We start from the raw sequence: 21271 nt of genomic DNA, 5'->3' as shown, positions 1-21271 counted from the left end.
CCAGTGTTACCAACATAAAATTATTAGATATCCCTATCTCTATAATTACGTTGCAAAAATTTCCTTTAAGAAACACGCACTAACATTAAATTATAATTGTTATATTAATTATAATAATAATAATATACGACTTTAAGACGCCCTAATTACCCCCTATGCTAATGTTTTAAGGTATAAAATTTACTTTCATAAATTCACTTGACGTATGCTATTTCTGATGAGGGTGTTTTATTTACTTTCAAAATAAAATATGCATTTACATATTCAGCAGGCTTGTTAATTCCGGTTTAATAGGGCAAACGATATCGTAAATTTATCAAACCAAACCCATAATTTCAATAGCAACTTATGATCACATTTAAATATACTACCTGTTAACGCTTTTTTTTCATTCATCTCTCACTACTACAACAAAAATAAATATTTTTTTATTTACTTTTTAAGAGAATAAGAGATTGAGACAACAGATAATAAGGATTGAAATAAAAAATATTCACAACTAATTAAACTTATTAAAGCGCATTATATACAACCATAATTTCATCACGTATCTCTTTCTTTTGATCCATGATGTAGAAATTATAGCGTATACAGAAAATGATAGCGTATAAGTACATATGAACAACCTTTACCACATTTACGACTACATATCACAACCATCAAATAAATGGTCACACTTAAGGACTGAAGGAAGGTACACCTATTTTTCAATATTACTTTATTATCTTGCTTCCCAACTCATATATATACACGCAAGCATGTGAAATAAGCATATTTTATGTCTGTGTTTCTAAGAATAAGCTTTTTTCATAGTAACTAAGTATTTCACATAAAACTGAAGCAAAAGCCCATTATACTGATACGTTATGGTTGTCCTGTACTTACAATAATTTCGCGCGATGATAATCCCACAACATGACTAGTAAATAGGCCTAGCCAACTTCCTTACAGAAGCACACGTAAAGTAATCCTTCGTAAATAAAAATTGAGTGTTTATTTTTTTAAATTTATTTATACACTGATATATATGTAACGTGTATAATTATGAAAAATCGCTTCTACATATCTGAATGATCGAAAAAGGTCAAACCATCCTGTGTATGCTCAAACCTATTATATACAAAACTGTCAAATAACCTTTGTCCGAAGATTAAGTAACTTGAAAGTTAAGAAAACTTTTATCATGAATTTATAATAATTGCACACAAATTTAAATGTTAGTTACGTCTTAACTTAAATATTTAAGGCTGACGTAACCTTATAACTTTATTTTCTTAATTCATTCGCAACCCGTGAAGATTCCGACAAAAAATAGAAAAAAATCACAACAAACAAAAAACAGTTTTGTTAAAAAACATTTATTTGAAATTTTGAACGAAGGCTAAAGAAATACATTGTTATTATAAATGAATTATTAGGGATTGTATTATTGGGAATTTTTACTAAACCGGCTTTACTAATATCTCGGCCAAGTTAGCTACCAGATATAAAACAAAAATCTCCATATAAGTACACACACACACAACGACCACCATAAAAATATACAAATATCAAGAGGGTAGTAAATTAAGGAGCTTCCCGCATCCGTAACTAGGATCTAATGAACTCTTGCAACAAAAGAAAACACGGAAGAAGGAAAAGATTAAGATTAAGGGAAAAGTGTTCATAAAAAGAAGACTTATCCAAGAAGGATTACGAAACGAGACAAGTAGCTTACTAATCCTGTAGGTAGTCTACATCTAACCCGCCCGTAATCGGTATTGAGATTAAGATGTAACTATACGATAATAGCGGTAAATAACCGATCAATGTTTTTGAGTAGATCAGATTAAACATAAGCTGTAATAAAGGGGTTTAACTTCAGTTACTTAACGGTTATCCGAGATGAACTTCACCATTAATTAAGGAAACCCCTATTTAAATCACAAAATTGTTTGGCATGTGAGGAAGTACCAAACTTATATAAACCTTTCTGTTAAATTTCCGTAAAAAATTCATTCTAACCCAAAACTGAAACAGAATAATTTCAAATTCAAATGTACATAGTTAATCATGAGCAAACACGATACAATTAGTACATCGGGACCCTGACAAACACCATTAGTAAATTAAAGATCTGCCTGCATCCTTAACTAGGATCCAATCAGGATTGGGAAAAACGTTATTTCTTATTTTAATGCAAGAATAAAACAAGGTTTTTTTAATTTCAAAAAAAGGTTATTAAACAAAAATCTTTTGCCAATTTTGAGATAAAATCATGATCCCTTCACAGTAGAACTTCCGTATTTCTGGATGAAAACTTGTGATAAGAAATGTTCACAGGTCTTTTTTGAAGCCGGCTTTATACCATTAAGATACTGTTGTAGAGACCGAAACAAATGGTAGTCTGACGATGCAAGGGCAGTTCTAATGGAGATGCATCTAAACGTCACGGCCAAGTTTTCTCAATTTTCGACAGGTCACCAAAGATCTCTGGGGTGCAGCGTTGTCGTGATAGGAGATTACGAAAAAATGTTATTCCAACCTTAACATTTCGACTTCCAGAATCAAATTAATGTTCAATTTTTATCTTCGACTATAACAGCCGGTTATTTTGTTTCATACATAACTTGACTTAATTATTCCAAAAAAGAACTAAATAGATAAATGCAATAATTAGTTATTATACAAATCAACTTAAATATTTATATTAGAAATAAAAAGGACTGTATTAATCAAATAATTAAAGCAAACAATAAATTCCCAAACTGCTCTTTAAATATATGTAAAATAAACTTCAAAAATAAATATAAATGAATTTTATCTAAATTACTTAAAATTGAGCTTTTAATCAAAATTTTACGTGATAATCCACACTATTTTTAACGGAAAGTATTATTTATCAGTAATAAATAATGATGATTTTTAAATTAAATTATCAAAAATACATATTATTATCAGTTATCAACTTTTATTTATTCTAAATCTAAAAATAGATTTATAATCCTATAAATTTACATAATCATTAAATTTTAAACGACAAATATTGTAAAATTAACATTTTAAAAATAGATATAATAAAAAATAATGAGCACAATTTGTTTCTAAAAACAACTTCAAAAAACCGACAACACAGTTGTTTCTGATGCACGGCTTACACACACAACTCAATTTAATAATATTCCTCATTTTATTCAAATATAATATTTTTTTTCGTTTATTTAATTCACTGATTCTAACTAAAGCGCACGCGCATACCGTATTTAATTCGCGCGAGTGTGGCGGTACTAGCGGCGACGGTCGGCAACTAAACTAATGTAATGCCACAACTTACATAGAATAAATTTCGCTTGTAAGACCGGCGACTAGTGTAGCCGCGATGCTTAACGCACCAGGCACCGAGTCAACCGGGCCATCGTGTTCGAGACCCAGCCAGGCCGAGTTAAAATTTTTACAGTTTAACTATTATTCATTTACTTGATTCTACCGCTCACCGGTGACGTCACAACATAGCAGTAGTTTAGAGCATTTTTGGAAGTGGGAGTGCAATTTTGAAAAAAAATTTGCTAGCAAATATTGTTATTTTTTAATTGTTAACGAATGTGCTTAAGAAAAGTATGACCTTAACTAGGCGAAATGTCGAGATACTGAGGGTGACCTTGCTCTACAGACTAACCCCCTTGACCTTTTAAGTTGAAAATTTAACGGCATTAATGCCCCATATATAGAAATAATATGACCAAGTTTGGTCAAAATCGGTCCTGTAGTCCTGGAGATATAATATGATTTAGAGGCCGACACCGAATACACACACGTACATACGAACATTAACATCCAAAAAATTTCCATCCGGTTTTTTGGGGTCCTTAGGTGTCAAAACGTCAAGATCCGGTGAAAACCGCATATGCCTAAACTGGACAGATTACAATACTGTCCAATACTACTCCGTCTACAGCAATAGTGCTATCTAGACAGCAAAGTAAAAATTGGAAATAATTTATTTGAATCTACTTCGTAAATAGATATATATTTGAAATTTGTGAATTTTTATATAACAACTACCAAGAAAATTCTCTAACAACAGCGGTTTGTAAAATATTATCTTAAGTACTATTGAATAAAGTTGAAGATACTTTGGATAAATATCAGGGTGGATTTAGAAAAGAAAGGTCCTGTTCGAAACAAATTTTAATTTTTTTTACATTTAAGTTTTAAAACTTACAAAAATTTTAAACTAGCCTTGCTCAAAACATTTTAATTGTTTATACGAGTAACTACTCAAATAAACAATTATTTAGTACACATGCATTTTTATTAATTTGCATTAATTCAAATTTCCTTTTTTATTTATTTAGTGATATTTACTAATTTTACTTTTTAACCGATTTCAAAAAAGGAGGAGGTTATCAATTCGTTTATTCTATTTTAATGTATGTTACGCAATTACTCTGACCTTTTTTTATGGAAAGAGTATACTTTCGGAATGGTCCCATATAAATTTTAACCAAATCCGATAATAATCTTACGAAAAATACAAAAAATCGATTTTTTAATATATGTAACGCAATATCTCCGACGTTATTAAACCTATTTTGATAATTTTTTTAATCGAAAGAGTATACTTTCGGAATGGTCCCATGTAAATTTTAACCAAACCGATGATAATCTTAGGAAAAATTAAAAAAAAACAAAAAAAAACAATTTTTTTAATATATATTACGCAATATCTCCGACGTTAGTAAACAGATTTTGATAATTTTTTTTAATGGAAAGAGTATACTTTCGGAATGGTCCCACAAAATTTTAACCATATCCGATGATAATCTTAGGAAAAATACAAAAAAAAAACGGATTTTTTAATATATGTTACGCAGTATCTCCGACGTTAGTAAACCGATTTTGATAACTTTTTTTTTTTAATCGCAAGAGTATACTTTTGGAATGGTCCTACATTAGTTTTAACCAAAGCCGATGATAATCCTAGGAAAAATATCAAAAAACGGAACGGCTGGACACCCTTAGGCACTGACCCCTCTTACCAGTACCGTGTAGCTCTGTTCCTGAATGACTAGGATATTAACAACCGTCTATTTTATCGTTTTTTAGTCTCCATGGAAATATTCATAGCATTTCTTTTTCTATTTTTCTTCCTTAAACAATCATTCCTTTTTTTTCTAGGCTACTTTCCTCTAAACGCCCGTATAAATATTAAACCTTCATTTAATACAAAACTGTGAAAAAGTGTATTATCTCTAACCGCAAAATTATAATATAAATATTTATATTTATATTACGCAATAATAAATTCTAATTTTGCAATATTAACAGTCATCAAACAAGCTCCCAACCGACATACCCTGTATGAAAATTTGCAATAGTTATCATAAACATTTTTTTACCCGGGTACTCGCAAACCTTGTTCTAATGTCTACTCGCAATAATGAAACCTATACGCGACCTCATCATTTCCATCAGAGCTTTCTCATAGTGTGGTCTATTTAATAACTTATTTGGGTCCAAATCAGACAGGGCAATGCCATCTATAGTTTTAACTCTACTAAGCGCAACATAAATCTGCCCCTTGGCAAAATCTTTCTTGTCGAGGTCTATCACTGCCCTGTCGAGTTGTACCCTGGCACTTTGTTAACAATTAGAGGAAGCATTCTGCGCTCAACATCTCCGTATCCCTTTGTCGGTTGGAATATTGTATAAACTGGTGAAATGGCTATGCAACCATCAACATCTTTCATTCTAAGAGCGACATTCTGTCATCAAATTTTATGAGTCAGATTCCGGTAACTCTTCTTCGTATATCAAGCCGAGGCGGTGAGAAAGTTGCTCTTGCGTTTCGTTTGACAAACGTTTATGTATTAAATTAACACGATGAGCAAGACTCTAGACTTTCATTCCGTATGAATCGTATTAATTTGTAATTATTATACATACAATTACAAATAATTCTATTTTTATTTATTAACTAAAGTAAAAGTATTACACTACTATTTTTGAAGTCTGTGCCAGCCAACACAAGTCACAAAAAGTAACAAAAGTCACGTAAAATTTGGATTTCCACATGTAAAATGGGATCTCAAGAGAATATAAGAGTGTCTCACGATCATACCTCATCTAGAGTCGCTAAGGCATATGTACTTGGTAATAATACATGTACCTAAGCATCGATAAAGTATTCTTATATCATATTTTTGTATGTCTCATTTTATTGTTATATTATATTTTTGTAAATCTCATTTTATGGTAGTAAAATTTGTATTACCAATTTTGCATCGTTTGAAGTAATATTTGTATTATTTAGATCATAGGTTTTTTTTTTGTTTAACTTGTCTTTTTTTTTTTTTGTTTAGTTAATAAATAAAAATATAATTATTTGTAACTTTTAAATACTATTATTTGTTGAAGTCGGTTTTTGTTTTTACTTTTTATAACTTATTTTATTTAATGATAAAGAAGGTTTCTTTAATTACAAAACAAAAGAAAGAATATTATTAAAAACACGGTGATGAACTAGCACATAAAATCAAACGGCTTCATTGGAAAATTAATTAACTGGAAACTAAAGGTCTTAAATTAACACGAAAGCCTAATTAATTTTACACCTACTGTATACTTCTAATGAATTAATTATTAACCAATTATAAGGAATTATCTTTTAATTAATCTTAATAAAGAAACTTCATATTCTTTAATTCACGTTTGCGTATATTTTCCTCTTCAAAAATAATAAAATAAATGCATGTTATTTCTTAACGTTATTATTGATCATACGAAATGCAGACTGAAAGTATATTGCGATTTTTAAAGGACCTATGTTTAAATATGAAGAGTTTAAAGGGTCATAATTTTGGACAGAATTATCATAACAGAGAACGTTTTTCCGCACCATGTTTTTTGTCTTATAAAATTGAGACATAAAATTTATGTATATTTTTCGTTTTAAATAGTTGTAAGCCTCCATATACTTAACACAAAATAATTAATGCGATACAATATTATAAAGCAAGATTATCGTATTACTCTTAGTAATTAGCTAATTTACATACACGTACGTATATTTCTTCTCGTATTAATTATTTTATTTTACCGGAAACGAATGCTCGACTACGGTCCAATCTAAGGTTTCATCAGTAAAAAACTTTGTAAATTAAATCATTACGTTAAAAGTGTATTTGTTTAGTTTTCTTTATTTTTGACGTGAATATATCTTAGAATCGTCAAAAGGGGATGAGACGCATGAAGCAGAGTTCGATGAAACGAAATCACGATAGACCCCGATCGGAAATGTAAACGTGAAAATTAAACTTTAACAAAACAAATTGTACAAGATTTGTACGAAGCCAATTTCGTACTTCCTACTTACCCTCCGACCGTGCCTCATGAACGTCGCAAGTTACACTTGCATTTCATCATACAGTCGATTTCAAACACGCGCCGTGAGCGAATGCGCGCTGTTCGATAGCAATAAATTTAACGTCGCACGATCGGAAAATTCTGAATACTATAAGAACTGAAAATTAATTTTAACGAAATACGATTTGAAATTTGGGTACTTTTTTTTATGTGTGCTTTTCAAAATATTATCCATTAAATGTAGATCAGAAATCGAAAAACCCGGAACAGAAGGATAGATCACAACACGACAAATCGAGAAAAAGGTATCGCTCAAATCAACTGAACAAAATAGATAGCTTAGAATGCGAAGGAAACTGTGCATCACCGAGGAGGCGAGTACGAACGCTGGGAGTACATCTCGAGATGGTCGCAACGTCGTCACCGATGTCAGTTGACGGTAATAAAACAGAAAATGATGGAAAAATGTTACAATACAAGAATCTATGAAAAGATGATCGAGAAGTTTAATGTTACTTACGGTTTAATATTACTCATGTTTCAGAGTAAGAGAGGTTACAAAAATGTGTTGTTGAAAAATTAATTTGATCAGGCGTATGATTTTCAGATCTTTCATGGTTTCTCAAAGATGTAAAACCAATAAAAAATTGTCTGTATTGGTTTTAGTAGAATTATTTCCAAACCAAGAAGTAAGCGAGACTTTTGTACGTTCGATCGGCAGTCAGGTGTTGAATAAGAAAATGTCACCGTTGTCGAATATGCATATTCATGTAAATACTTGAAGGTGTACCGCTGATACATCCTACCTTAATTTATTTTATGTTTAGGATAATTTTAGATAAAAAGGTCTAATCTAACAAATATTTGTTTTAAAAAAGTTAAAAATATTTTTTTTACAAAAAGGGAGATATTCATCTCCAAATTTCTAACAAGGGGTTTTTCACACCGCTCGGAAAAATGTTATTTCAATTATTTATGACTCTACACGTGATACACTACAGGAAACAATTTAGATAAGCAAAATTTTAAATGAATTCCTTAGTAAATAATTCAAACATTGATTCCCTTCACCCGTAAGTTTTTTTATGTAAAAAATACCAAATTCTAGAGAAAGCAACAGAAAATGATAAAAATATGAAACAATTTTAAAATTTGTGCGGGGAATTTCAAACAAGGGTTCCTTCTATTCTCAGTAATATAATATAATAATCACTAACTAAACGAGGAAAATGTCTATAGTTAAATTACCTAGAAAACATGTAAATAAATTAAAATATATTATTAAAAAAAACCCCAGCATATTTAATTAAAACTAAGGAAAGTCTACAGGAAGTAAAGTCCTTCATACCATTTACTTGAGGTACACTAGTTTTCACTCGTCGCGGCTTCACTCGCAATGTTTTTTTAATAGCAACCTATTTATTTCACATATGAGTGCTAGCATCCATCGTCACGGTTTCACCCGCACGATGTGGTTACTTGCGTTTCCCGCCGCGGTCAGGGGATATTTAGCAAGTTAGGGCGAGCAAAACTAGCCTTTCTCGTCTAGCCAGAGGGCTCTGCCCTTTGGACTCCGGTATGTTCATTAAAATCATGCAGATAATAACAATAAATAAAAATTGTTTTTGCTCAGTACAGGAACCAAAACTTCGATTTATCTTAGAATGTGGGCTTCAAAACAGTCGGCCTCAATCTTAAAAATATTAGTTATAACCGGTTACCCGTACGAAGCACGAGTAAAAATGTATTTTCCTCGGTTCTTAGCGTTAACCGACTATCTTCATTAGGAGGTGACCCTAATTCGTTTCTCATTTTTTTTTTTTAATTACTTTTGTTTTTTATTCAAGTAACCGGTGGCAGGTGCAGCCAGTTGCGTCGCACATACATTAACAGTGCTGTTGGTTGAGCCGCCACGCCGTACGTTTGATAAAAAAATCAAAATTTAAAAAACCCGAAAATGGTTTTTGGATATTTATCTGAAGAATATTTGCTAACCGCGATCTAGTGAATAACTCATTTAGTATAGTCGGAAATAGGGTAAAATTTGTAATCGTTGTTCAAATTCTTTTTAAGACTAATTTCAAAAAATCTAAAGATTAGTTTTTAGATGCTTACTTGAAAATTACACACACGAAAAATAAAGGTGATATCTTCATTTGTTACCGAGAAATTAAGAAAAATTAGCCGGTTTTCAAAAAACAATTCAAAATCCATTAAGAGCCTCTCAACTCGGAATTACAAAAAAATCTAGATATTACTTTTTAGATATTCACATGAAGATTTTTCGTGTGTGTACACACGAAAAATCAAATTGATATCTTCATCTGTATCGAGAAATTAAAAAAATTATAACTCAATGTTCACAATGTTTTTAAAAAAATCCTTTTTTAGTGTGCACGTACACCGTAAGAATTACATGTACCCAAATTTTCATCAATTTATCTTCAGTAATTTTTGCTTGGCGTTGATGAAACAGTCAGTCAGGACAAGTTGCTTTATAGCTACACATTTACACCGTAAAAATCCATCTGTATTAAAAAATGCAAATACACACACCCATATTATATATATATATATATATATATAATATGGGTGTGTGTATTGAAGTTTAAGTTTAAACTTAAGTAAGTATTGTATTTAAGTTTTGAACATCCAGCTATATATATAGCTGGATGTTCAAAACTTCCTGTCAAGAAATCACCAAAATATTAGGGTAGGAAATATTAAAATACCGTTTTCCTACAGTGGCAATACATCTTCTGAACGTCAAACTTCGGAAAAATTAATCGATTTTTAACGACTGAAAAGAACGTTTAATAATTTACATCAGTCAATCTCTTTAAACACAAGCTGACAGCCAAGTTATCTCAAGAGAACACATATTCCACTCCCCCACCCGTCACTAACAGTAACTCAATCCTATATAAGTAAAAACAGATGGGTAAAAAAAAAAAAAAAATCACCGAGTAAAATTTACAACGATGACTATTTATTTCTGTTATAGTTTTTTTCTTTTAAATTAAAACTAACAAAGAAATTACGCAGGAGAAATCAATATTACAATTATTTATTAACATAAATAAATTTATAAACACTCGTTTAAAAATTCTCTATCTCCAAATTATCTTAAACATTATTTATTATACCTGTGTACCAAATATTAAATTTAAACAATTGATGATTTCTACTGACAATATATTTATGTCTATTCTTCTCATTTTATTAATCTGTACTCGTATTTGAATAAATAATAAAAAAGCATTTCAAATGAAGTATTTTCGACTCAACACAACAACGCCCTCTGGTAATCTTATTGTAAAATTATAACCGCAATAAAGACATCGATTAAAAAAATACCAACAGCATGCGTCTATTAAAAGAAATAACGTCACAACAATAAGCATCTACGAAAAACCGTAATGTTACCGTAAATCAGTTTTTTAAAAATGCATCTACATATATATATAAAAAAATTCCAAAACAACATGAAACCCGTGTTAAGTGTATTATAGACGAAAGAAAAAATCCATCAGAAAATTCAAAATCATTTTTATTTTGTATAAACCACACATTGCACTTCATATATCTATCTAACCATCAGCAGATAACGAGGGTAAGGATTGAAAGGCATTTTGCGTCTATTCATTTTTTGCTTTCTCCCCTGTTTGTAGACAAACTAAAAAAGTTGAACATACAATACATCAAAAATATTCACTCTTAAGTATATATATTTGTAGAAAATAAATATCCATCTATTAACCAGTACATAAAACAAAATGTCCTGACTCAACAATGCACAGCACAAACCGCTTAACCTACGTAAAAAATAGATAGGTCAGTTTTGAAGGTTATATTAATTTTATTGTAGGCACCCATTACGTTACATGTTGGATAACTTCTACTATAAAGGGGGTCAAATTTTTTATTGAAAAAATCTATACCTCAGAAATTAAAAGTATCAGTCGGAATATTGTTAATAATAATAGTTGTAGTCTATGAGAAACTCCGGTCCATTTTCTCTTATCGTTCAAGCGTTTAAATTCGATGCAAAATACTGTTACTTTTTCGAAAAACCCTTTTTTGCGCGTACGTGAGTTTTAATTTATTACTCGGTCGATGTCTGCCCGTTTGGTAAAATCTGTATAATTCCACGGTGGGATTTAAAGTCGTAAATGTTTATACACGCGTACGAAAACAAATTATATTCGATAGGTTGCATGCGCTGTGCCATCTACTGACACGAATTCAAAAATTATAAACTGGCACGGTAAACGGTAACTTGTAGTAAACCTTTAATTCTGAATATACGATTAAAATGATTTTGTTTTACTTTATAACAAATTAAAAATGATTGACATATAACGAATTATACATAACAAAAATATATAATATTTGTTATACAACAAATTATAACGATTCAATTAATTTATTAAAGTTAGTTTCTATTACGTAAAAATTATTAATATTATTATTATTCGTGAAAAAATATGGAAATACCGAAGTAAATAATATACCAATTTGCAAATAAACCCGTTAAAACATCAACCTTTAAATTATAATATAATTTTAACAAAAATTTAATATTTCTTTTGAAAATTTATTTTAGGTACAACAAATCCAAGCGAGCGAAGCGGTGGGCAATAGCTATTAAATAAATATAAAAACGGAGACAAAATTATAAAGATATATTCCTAAATAAAGGCTTACAATAATTTTGTAAATGTAAATAAACCATCTATTTTGAAAAAAAAATTAGAGCACTCATAGCGAGAGAAAATACTTATTCTCTGAAGACCTTTCGAACCACTGCATGGGAAATATATCGTGTTTTATTACGCATTAAAACTTGTTCTTCACGGAATAACTCTTGTGATTTGCAGTTTATTTAAAGAAAACCTGTATGAATTACACAAAAAGTACCCGGTTTTTAATGAACATAAAAAGTACTCGATTACAATTTCAACGTTGCATTACTTCTACAAAAAAATTTTGTAAAAACTAAACGCTTAAATTTTTTAGTTATAAAATTTTACCAGTCGTTAAATTATCTGGTGGTCCGTTTCAATATGACCACCGTATAAATCGTTATTTTTGCTATTAGCAATAAAAATTCCTTAATCTCTCGAGGGATTGTAAATGCGATGACGCCTGTTACAAGACGGGCTTTCCTCCCGATGGTGCTGTTTGTCTCTACAACTGTTCTTCCGAAGGGAAGATCGTCTTTTTTCATCACCACACCATTTTTCCTTTTTCTTTTCTTCCTTCCATTTTGAATTAATTTTAGAAAGAGGGCTTTTCTCGTACTAATCCTTATTACCTATAGATAGCTACGTAATGAACAAAATAGTTGTGCAAATCGAAAAAACTCCTCCTAACCATTCTTACAATAAAATAAGAACATTCCGTTCTTATTAAGATATAAACTGAGAACATAAGCGTATAATATACATCATAATGACTCAAGAGGATTTAAAAACATTGAAAAACAACATAATTAAGAAAAATGACGTCTTTTGACCAATAAAAACACTTTTCCTCAATACTATTTTGTATTATAATATTCAGGAAAGCATAACACAATAAAACTCGATCTATAATATGCATTGAATTAGAAAATGTTTACTTTATACATTTAATCTGATACGTGAGAAATTAACGGATTTAATTCCATTTATATCTCACCACGTTATACATATAACTCGCTAAAATAACAAACGTATGAAGAACCATTAATTTGTTCTTTTCTTATCTTTGTTTAGCGAACTCTTTTCAATTCATGGACAAGCTTTATTTTAAGAAATAGTTTTTATTATATGGGAATAAGGCTAACTATCAAATGGATTCAAAATGGATATTTTCGATTAATAAATTTAGAAAACGAGCTTTTTGGTTTCTCAATTAGTAAAACATATTTTATTTCCGATTAATAGCTGCGGGGAAAACAAAATTTTATACGTGAATGTTATTTTCGTAATTTTCATACTTCAGAACGTACAGAAAATTCTTAAATCCTTATGCAAAACTTCAAATACACTAATACAGCATATTGATCTTCATTAAATTAATCTAAGTGGACGGTATTTTCGTACGCCTCAAACGTCAAAACGTAAAGAAGGTTCAATTTCACCCTCACTCCCTAATTAACCGTGTGACCGAAAGCAATACTGTACTTTCTTCGAAAAGTCTGTAAAAAATAAGTAATGTAATTCTGGAACAAAATATGTATCCAGATATGAGATAATTTTGTTATTTAAGTAGTAAAATTAATACGGACGAAAAATTACAAATATTAAAAATAGATCGGCACAAGCAAGGAAAACTGTATCGCAAAAAAAATTTGCGATAAAATGTTTATATATTGTTATTGACCTTTATGGAAATGAATAGTGGATATACAGAAAGGAAAAAATTATAGTAATTTTAAATGTAATGATTCGGGAAGTTATTAGATAGGTGGCCCGATAAAATTCGAAATGAAGAGATATCAACAAGAAACGTATTACAGAATTCTTGTAATGAGACGAACTAAATCTACACGGTGCACATGGTTAGACATCTAAGTTTAGTCACTTTGGTAAAAAAAAGATGTGTAGAAGGTAAAACTAAAAGAAAAAAACAATTGTTACACAAAAAAAAGGAGAAGAAAATTAAACAAAAACACACGTTTACGCCTACGCGAGCACATAAACGCACGTATCTGTACTCTCACACTCTCTTTCGCTCAATCTCTCTCTCTTTCCTTCTAATATACATAACGAATTATTACTCAGTATATTATATCAATTATAAAGTCATATTAAAAGAGGAAAATTAGAATTCTTTTCCTTAGCTGCAGTTTTTAGCTCTAATTACCATTTTCAACAGTAGAGGGCATTTCATTTCATTCCATTTTACAAGTTAATTACTTCATTTCCTCGTTTGACATTCAACATTCAAACGATGGATGATTTCTAAATTCATTTCAGTAGACGTTTGCTCGCTAGCATCTGTTACTCAAATTTATTAATACTACTATTATTACTATTACCTAAATAACGTTCCGTTGAATACTGAATAGTTTTCTGTTTTACTGAAAACAACATTTACATAAAATTAAACACGGTACTGAATTCCATTGCGTACTAGGAATTTATAAACTTAATTAAATACGTATTTAAAATAGTTTATAAAACCCTAACCGTTTACCGAAGTAACAAATAACAAAACGTTTCGAAGTAATTACACAGATTAGAATAACTGGATTGTACATAATATGAAACAAAGCAAAAAAACAATGAACGTGAAATACATATATTTTTTAATCTTAAGATTATATTAATGTCAATGTTAATAACTATAATATAAAGTCAAAAAATTTACGTATAAATTTAAATAAATTTATTTAAAAACCGATCTCCATGAAAGAATGGTAGCGTCATCTGGGAAGTCCCGGGTTCGTCCCGATCAGGCATGGCATTTTTCATACGCTACAAAATTTTCATTTCCATATTCTCATGTACAAATTTCCAGCTTTTGTAATAAATTAATTTGTCAAGCAAAAAAAAAATGTACAAAAAAGTTACTCCTTTTCTTTTTCCTATTTAGCCTCCGGTAAGTACCGTTCAGATAATACTTCAGAGGATGAATGAGGATATGTATGAGTGTAAATGAGGTGTAGTCTTGTACAGTATCAGTTCGACCATTTCTGAAATGTGTGGTTAATTGACACCAAACCACCAAAGAACACCGGCATCCACGATCTAGTATTCAAATCCGTAGGACTTGAACTCTGGAACTCTCGACTTCCGAATCAGCTGATTTGGGAAGACGCGTTCACCACTACTAGACCAACCCGGTTGGGTAAAAAAAAAACAAGTTACTCCTGTCAGTGCGTTTGTCAACGTTGACTTACAACATTAGAATATTAATATTACTTGATATTATTTTTATAAAATGTGTAACGTGCATAACTGAAATTAACATAAAAAATAGACTTTCCAGTTTTTAATTATCTTTATCAGTTATTAAATTCAATAATGAACTGGTCGTCTAAAGAGTAAAAGGGTTTTTATTTCCTTTCAAGAAGTTTCAATCTGTTCTCAAATGGCTCTTTAGTTCCTGAAGAATAAATAAGCACCTACAGTAGCAAATCTGTGTTTTAGACGGTCAACCGAAAAACACTGATTAATATTGAACTGCTTTTATCCTTTTGTAAACATGGGCGACATTAATTAAAAGCACTCCTTTATGGTATGATCTTTCAGTCTTCAACCTTTTTCCATTATCTATCTCACTTTTTTATTCTTTGATCCCTTTCTTCCCCGAGGGCTTTCAAAGGGTTTGACTAAACCCCTACAGGAAATCCCTGTAAAGTCACTATATCAGTGATATTTCTATAATTAGTGGGGATGAGGTTTTGCCGGTAGAACTAACCTAGGACTAGCAAGATAAAAAAAGCAATAATGAAGCCGGTTAAACAACGTGTAACCTCGTTTCACGTATTACGAGCGGTTTACAGGAAACCCATTAAAAAAAAGTTGGATTATCATCTATTCAGAATTCAAAACTCAACAATAAAGGATTCAGAAGATAAGAAAATTTGTTGGAGGAGGGTCCATCCACCCTTAATCATATCTCATTGTTCGGGTTGAATTAAAGCGTAATTTTTTATCTACCTTATTTTTTGATAGAGCTAAGTAAAAATAGCGTTAGCAAATAAATATGTCAATTCTTCGTAAATAGCCTTTTATTTTTTTTTTTAACCTTATTTACGTTGAATGAATAAAAATGCCTTTCTTCCGGTTATGTAACCAGATAGGGAGATACTCTCAGCCAATTTTCAAGAGTCTTTCTTATCCAGCCGATGCTGAAAAATGAAACGCTAGTATGTAAAGGAACGTTAAATACAGTATTGGAAATAATATAAGTAAATACCGGAAACTAATCCAACAAAAATATTTACTTTTACTTTCCCACCTATAGCGATATATGCTACTATAGAAATACGGGGAAAGTATGTAGATCGACAAAAAAAATTCGCTTTTTTCAGTTTTGTGTCTTAAGGAGACGTTAAAAAACGTTTTTAACAAAAAAAATATATATTTAAATAATCTACGAAAAAATTTCTTATTCCAATGCACCCAATTTCAAAAAATCCATTTTTGTCGACGGACGTTTGTATAGAAGAACTTTGGTTTGTATGTATTTTGGCCTGTATTTGGTCTTACAACACTGGGATTCCGAAGAACGAGTTTCTCCGAACTTTGTAGACAGTTACTACCTTGGGGGAAAAGATGTATTTTTGTAAAAATTGGAAAAGGGGATTGATTTGGCCGAAATAAGATACCAGATTTTTACTGGAGCACTTTAGCAAAAAGGTTTTCTTACTGAAGTGAAGGTTTTTTATCGAGATTACAAAGTGCAAAAATTTTTATTTAATATTAACCCCTCCCCAAAATAAGACTATATATATTTTTTAGCTGTACTGTATCTAACTTCAGAAAAGGAGTTAAGGGGTTTTTTTGCATTTCTATTTCTACATCAGTAGGCCTTCAAATCATTATAAAAACTTCTTACCCGTACCACTTCTAGGTCAGTGATTAAAAAAATATATATATTTTTTAACTTTATTTTAATTAAAAAATTATGCTGTTAATTTTTGGTATTTTTTTTTAAATTAGCCAAAATTTTCACCCGTTCCTAGAAAATGAAAACTTAGTTTATTTATAATTATGGTTGTATGTTTGTTTTTATGAAACAATTTTAGAATTTTTTTTTAATGTATTACCACTTATGGATTATCTTAATAATTAAATCTATCCATAATTAAGCTTCCCATTGAGTATGAGAGACCTCTAAATTGAAAATAAATTGCAATTTCAAATTATTAATGCTCAAAACGTACTTTGTTAACAATAAACTCACTAAAATAACTTAATACTCACTCCTCTCCTGAGGGGAGAGCTCCCAATTTTTTATTTTTTAAATCGAAAGAACTTTTGATAGATTTCCATTTTAATTTATTTAAAATCAATTTTAGTGACCATTAATAAAGCACTCTGATGAATGAGCCCTAAAAAAAAAACATAACTAAACTTTTCTAACTGAATTGCCAGTTTTTTTTTATTTTTTTTATTATCATTTAATAACTGGTTAACCCATTTTTATACAAAAATTTAACTAGTCCTTATTTTTTAATTGAATTTCTTTTCTTTCGATGAATCCATGCCACTCAGCACTTCTCCTAACTCATTTTTAGCATCACATACAAAAAAACTCAATTATTTTCCCTTTGGACTCCCTGCCCAAGGGAGTCCAAAGGGAAATTGACCCTTGTCAATTGTCCAAAATTGTCCAATTGACCCCTGGACAATTTTTAAAAAAATATTTTTTGATTCTTTCTAATAAGAAAGTTTCTTTCTGGTAATTTTTCTGCCCTTAATCGCTGCTACCTGATCAAATAATTATAAGTTCTCAAATATCACTTGTATTTCTAAAAGTGTGTTAAACATTTCACTTCACTTCACTCCAAATTATCAATAGCCTTCTCAAGATCTATAAACCCACGTAAGCAGCAGTACTTTCTTTAGAATCCATTGTAAGATTAAACTGCAAGTTAAGATCGCTAACTTCCTCTCGGACCTGAATTTATTTTCATTTAGAAAAAACTAACGTCAAGATGGAATAAAACAGCGTGATCCATCAAATTCCTTTAAAATTGAGAAAATGTTCAAAGAATTATTTAAATATACGTAACAAAAGTCGTTTCCATGTATTATCGCAAGTAATAGTAAATCTAAGTCAATAAAAAAGTAATTAGCCAAATAAAAAAATTAACATGTGTTGTATAATATACGATACATAAATAAATAAACACCTACCGTCACGTGCAGGCGGGGTCGGTGTATTAGTGGAACGGTCCGCATCTGCCGGGTCGTCGAATTCGCTTAACTGCTGTCGCTGTCGTTCGAGGTCATCTTCCAAGTCTTTATTTTGTGAAGAGACTAAAGCTTTAGCAGCTGCAATCGATGACGGCGACATTAAGACATCGTCGACGGCGTCGACATCGGTTTCCGGTCCAAAATCTTCTTCTTCATCTTCCTGAAAACATCTTAATGAACCGTTTGGCGGTCCGCCGCAGTACAATTCTGAACCGTTCTGCTTATGGAACGGATTAGATGGACTGGCGGTCTCCATTGGTCGCCGTTTAACGACCTCACACGGCTCTGACAAGAACACCACCACAACCGAGATGTTGTCTGTCGAGCCTTCGTTTTTAGCTAACTGCACCAATCGCTGACTGACGCCTTCTAGATCACCTGTCAACAAAGAAAAATAAATTGTTATTCATTTATTTACATCAACGATATAAATTTTACTACGCTATAATAAGTTATTTTAGCTCAATATTAAGAGTAAATTAACCGATGGCACCACGGGCGAAAAAAGAATAAATACAGTTTAGATTTTAATACGAGTTGAATGAAACATAATATTTTCATTTATACCTTTCGCTATCTTTTACTAAAAAATCAGTCATTCAAATAACTATCTGCGATGCAGGAAAAAATTTTAACAGCTGCACAGGAAAGATTTCATTATCTTTAGCATCTCGCATAACAAAAACCATCACAAAATTTCTGAAAATATCAACTACATAAATAAAGTTACTCAAAGGACTTTTTCTAATAACATGTCGAAGAATGTTTTTACAGAATTTTAATTAATTTGGCTCTAATCAGTACTGTAATAGAAATTATCAATTCAAATAGATTATGTTATAAAGTTAAACAGAACTGTAAAATCTTATTTAAATGAAAAACAGCTTTTTTATAAATCATTTACCTAAAATATTTTAATGTAAAACCCTATTAAATGAGGTCTCTCCAAAACACAAAATATGTTTCTAAAAAATTTACGAAGTCTTTCAAAGCTTTTAAATTTTGCAACTAAGCAGAAGGAGCCATAGTAAGTATAAAATAAAAAACTCATAGCAAGGGAAGTCAAGAATTAATCCGCCCAATACAGATTATACACTCCTCTGTATAGGAAATATAGTATCCATTATCTTACGATAGTTTTTGTAAATTAATGATCACTAACAAATAATTTTTTCCCCAATATCCTAATGGAGTAAACGAAAAAAAGGTTTTTTTTCATTATCAGGATGGTTGTCCTCCCCTTAAGCACTCTAAATAAAATAAATAGATACATATACAAGAAAATCTAAAAATTGTTCTTTTTCTTTATGAGAAACAGTAATTAATTATATAAAGACATATAAGCAATATACAGCATACAAAAGGCGGTCTAGGCACGCTTCGCTCGCTCGACCGCCTAGCCAGGACCCCTACAATGTTCGTTACCCTCGTGATTATGAAAATAAAATAACTATAAATAACAATTAAAATATTCAGGCTTTATAGAAACCTGAAAAAATTTAATTACAAAAGACAGAGTAGTAGTAGTAACTATGTTAACTAAAGTTGAAAGATCTTTGACGAGGAAAACTTTACAACTTATTTCTGTTGCCATGGTGACAGAAATATAATATGAAGTAAACCCATTAACCTTTTCTTTCTTTAATGAATATCTTTAATTCAAAACTTCACTCCCAAGGGGGCTAGGGTCTCGGTAAATAGCTTAAAACAACATTCCCTGGGATAACACGAATGTATCCTGCAAATTTGAAAGCAATCAGTCGGTTGGTTCTCGCGTGATACGAGAACATACATTCAGAGAGAGAGAGAGAGAGAGAGAGAGAGAGAGAGAGAGACAAACTTCCGGCTTTATATATAACATATGTATACATACAGTATCAAATTTTTATATGTATTTTTTTCTTATATACAGAATTAATTATGGTTTAGAATTAATGAAATTCCAGTTAAACGTTTGTTAACCAACCGGGTTGGTCTAGTAGTAAACGCGTCTTCGCAAATCAGCTGATTTCGAAGCCGAGAGTTCCAACGTTCAAATCCTATTAAAAGCAGTGACTTTTATACGAATTTGAATACTAGATCGTGGATAACGATGTTGTATGGTGGTTGGGTTTCAATTAACCACACAACTCAGGAACGGTCGACCTGAGACTGCACAAGACTACACTTCACTTACACTCATACATATCATCCTCATTCATCCTCTGAAGTAATACCTGACGGTGATTCCCGGAAGCTAAACAGCAAAAGAGAGAGTTAAATGTTTGTTGTTAGTATATATTTAGCTTTATAATTTTAGTTTTAGAAAATTTGTTAGTCTGATCTCATTACTTTTTTTTTTTTTCAATATACTATTCATTTCATTGTAAACGAATGACCAGTAAAAGAGATAAGAATATAACGGCTATAAAATAATGAATATTACTGTTTAGTTCTTTGTATACTTTATGCTGTAAAATAAATTGTTTTAATGGGAGATAAGAAACGGGCTAATATTGGTTTCTATGATTTATTTTAATTTTAATTAATTTAAAAACTTAGTAATTATAACTTTATTATGTTATTTCATTAAAAGTTATATATATATATATATATACAAAACTTTCCGCACACAATACACTTAACGCTATTAATAAACGTTCTACATGAATAGGCCGCCTACTTTATTGTATTCTGGTTTTTATTAATTTTCAAACAAAGCATTTTCAACGTGAAACATAATATAATATACCACCCTCTACTCTGTATTATATTTACAGTATATTACTACTCTATATATAAAACCTTAATTTATATTGATATTTTGCTATTGACCATGTCAACATGCATGAACCACACCACCTTCGTTGTCAGTTTTCTACCGCGATAACGTCCATTGGTCGGTTATAAACTGATTAAATCCTTCGCTACCTGTCGCTTAATTAGCTTAGTTGACCGATATATCGAGAGTACTGGATTTAATTTCATTTGATTCCCGGCTTGGTTATGAAATTTAATTTCATTAGTCT

At 30.6% G+C, this 21271-nt stretch overlaps 1 protein-coding gene across 1 annotated transcript in view; it reads right to left on the bottom strand.

The window, feature by feature from the left end:
• The window catches only part of LOC142324071 (uncharacterized), a 761232-nt gene that overhangs the window by 68841 nt on the left and 671120 nt on the right, over nt 1-21271 (bottom strand). Inside the window, exon 8 of the mRNA XM_075364700.1 lies at nt 18204-18641. Within this exon, the coding sequence (XP_075220815.1) occupies nt 18204-18641 (438 nt within the window). The remainder of the gene's footprint in view (nt 1-18203; nt 18642-21271) is intronic.

This window comes from Lycorma delicatula, chromosome 4 (genome assembly GCF_047948215.1).
Source record: "Lycorma delicatula isolate Av1 chromosome 4, ASM4794821v1, whole genome shotgun sequence".
In the NCBI taxonomy this organism is placed as follows: Eukaryota; Metazoa; Arthropoda; class Insecta; order Hemiptera; family Fulgoridae; genus Lycorma; species Lycorma delicatula.
This window is presented reverse-complemented; position numbering and strand designations above follow the sequence as displayed.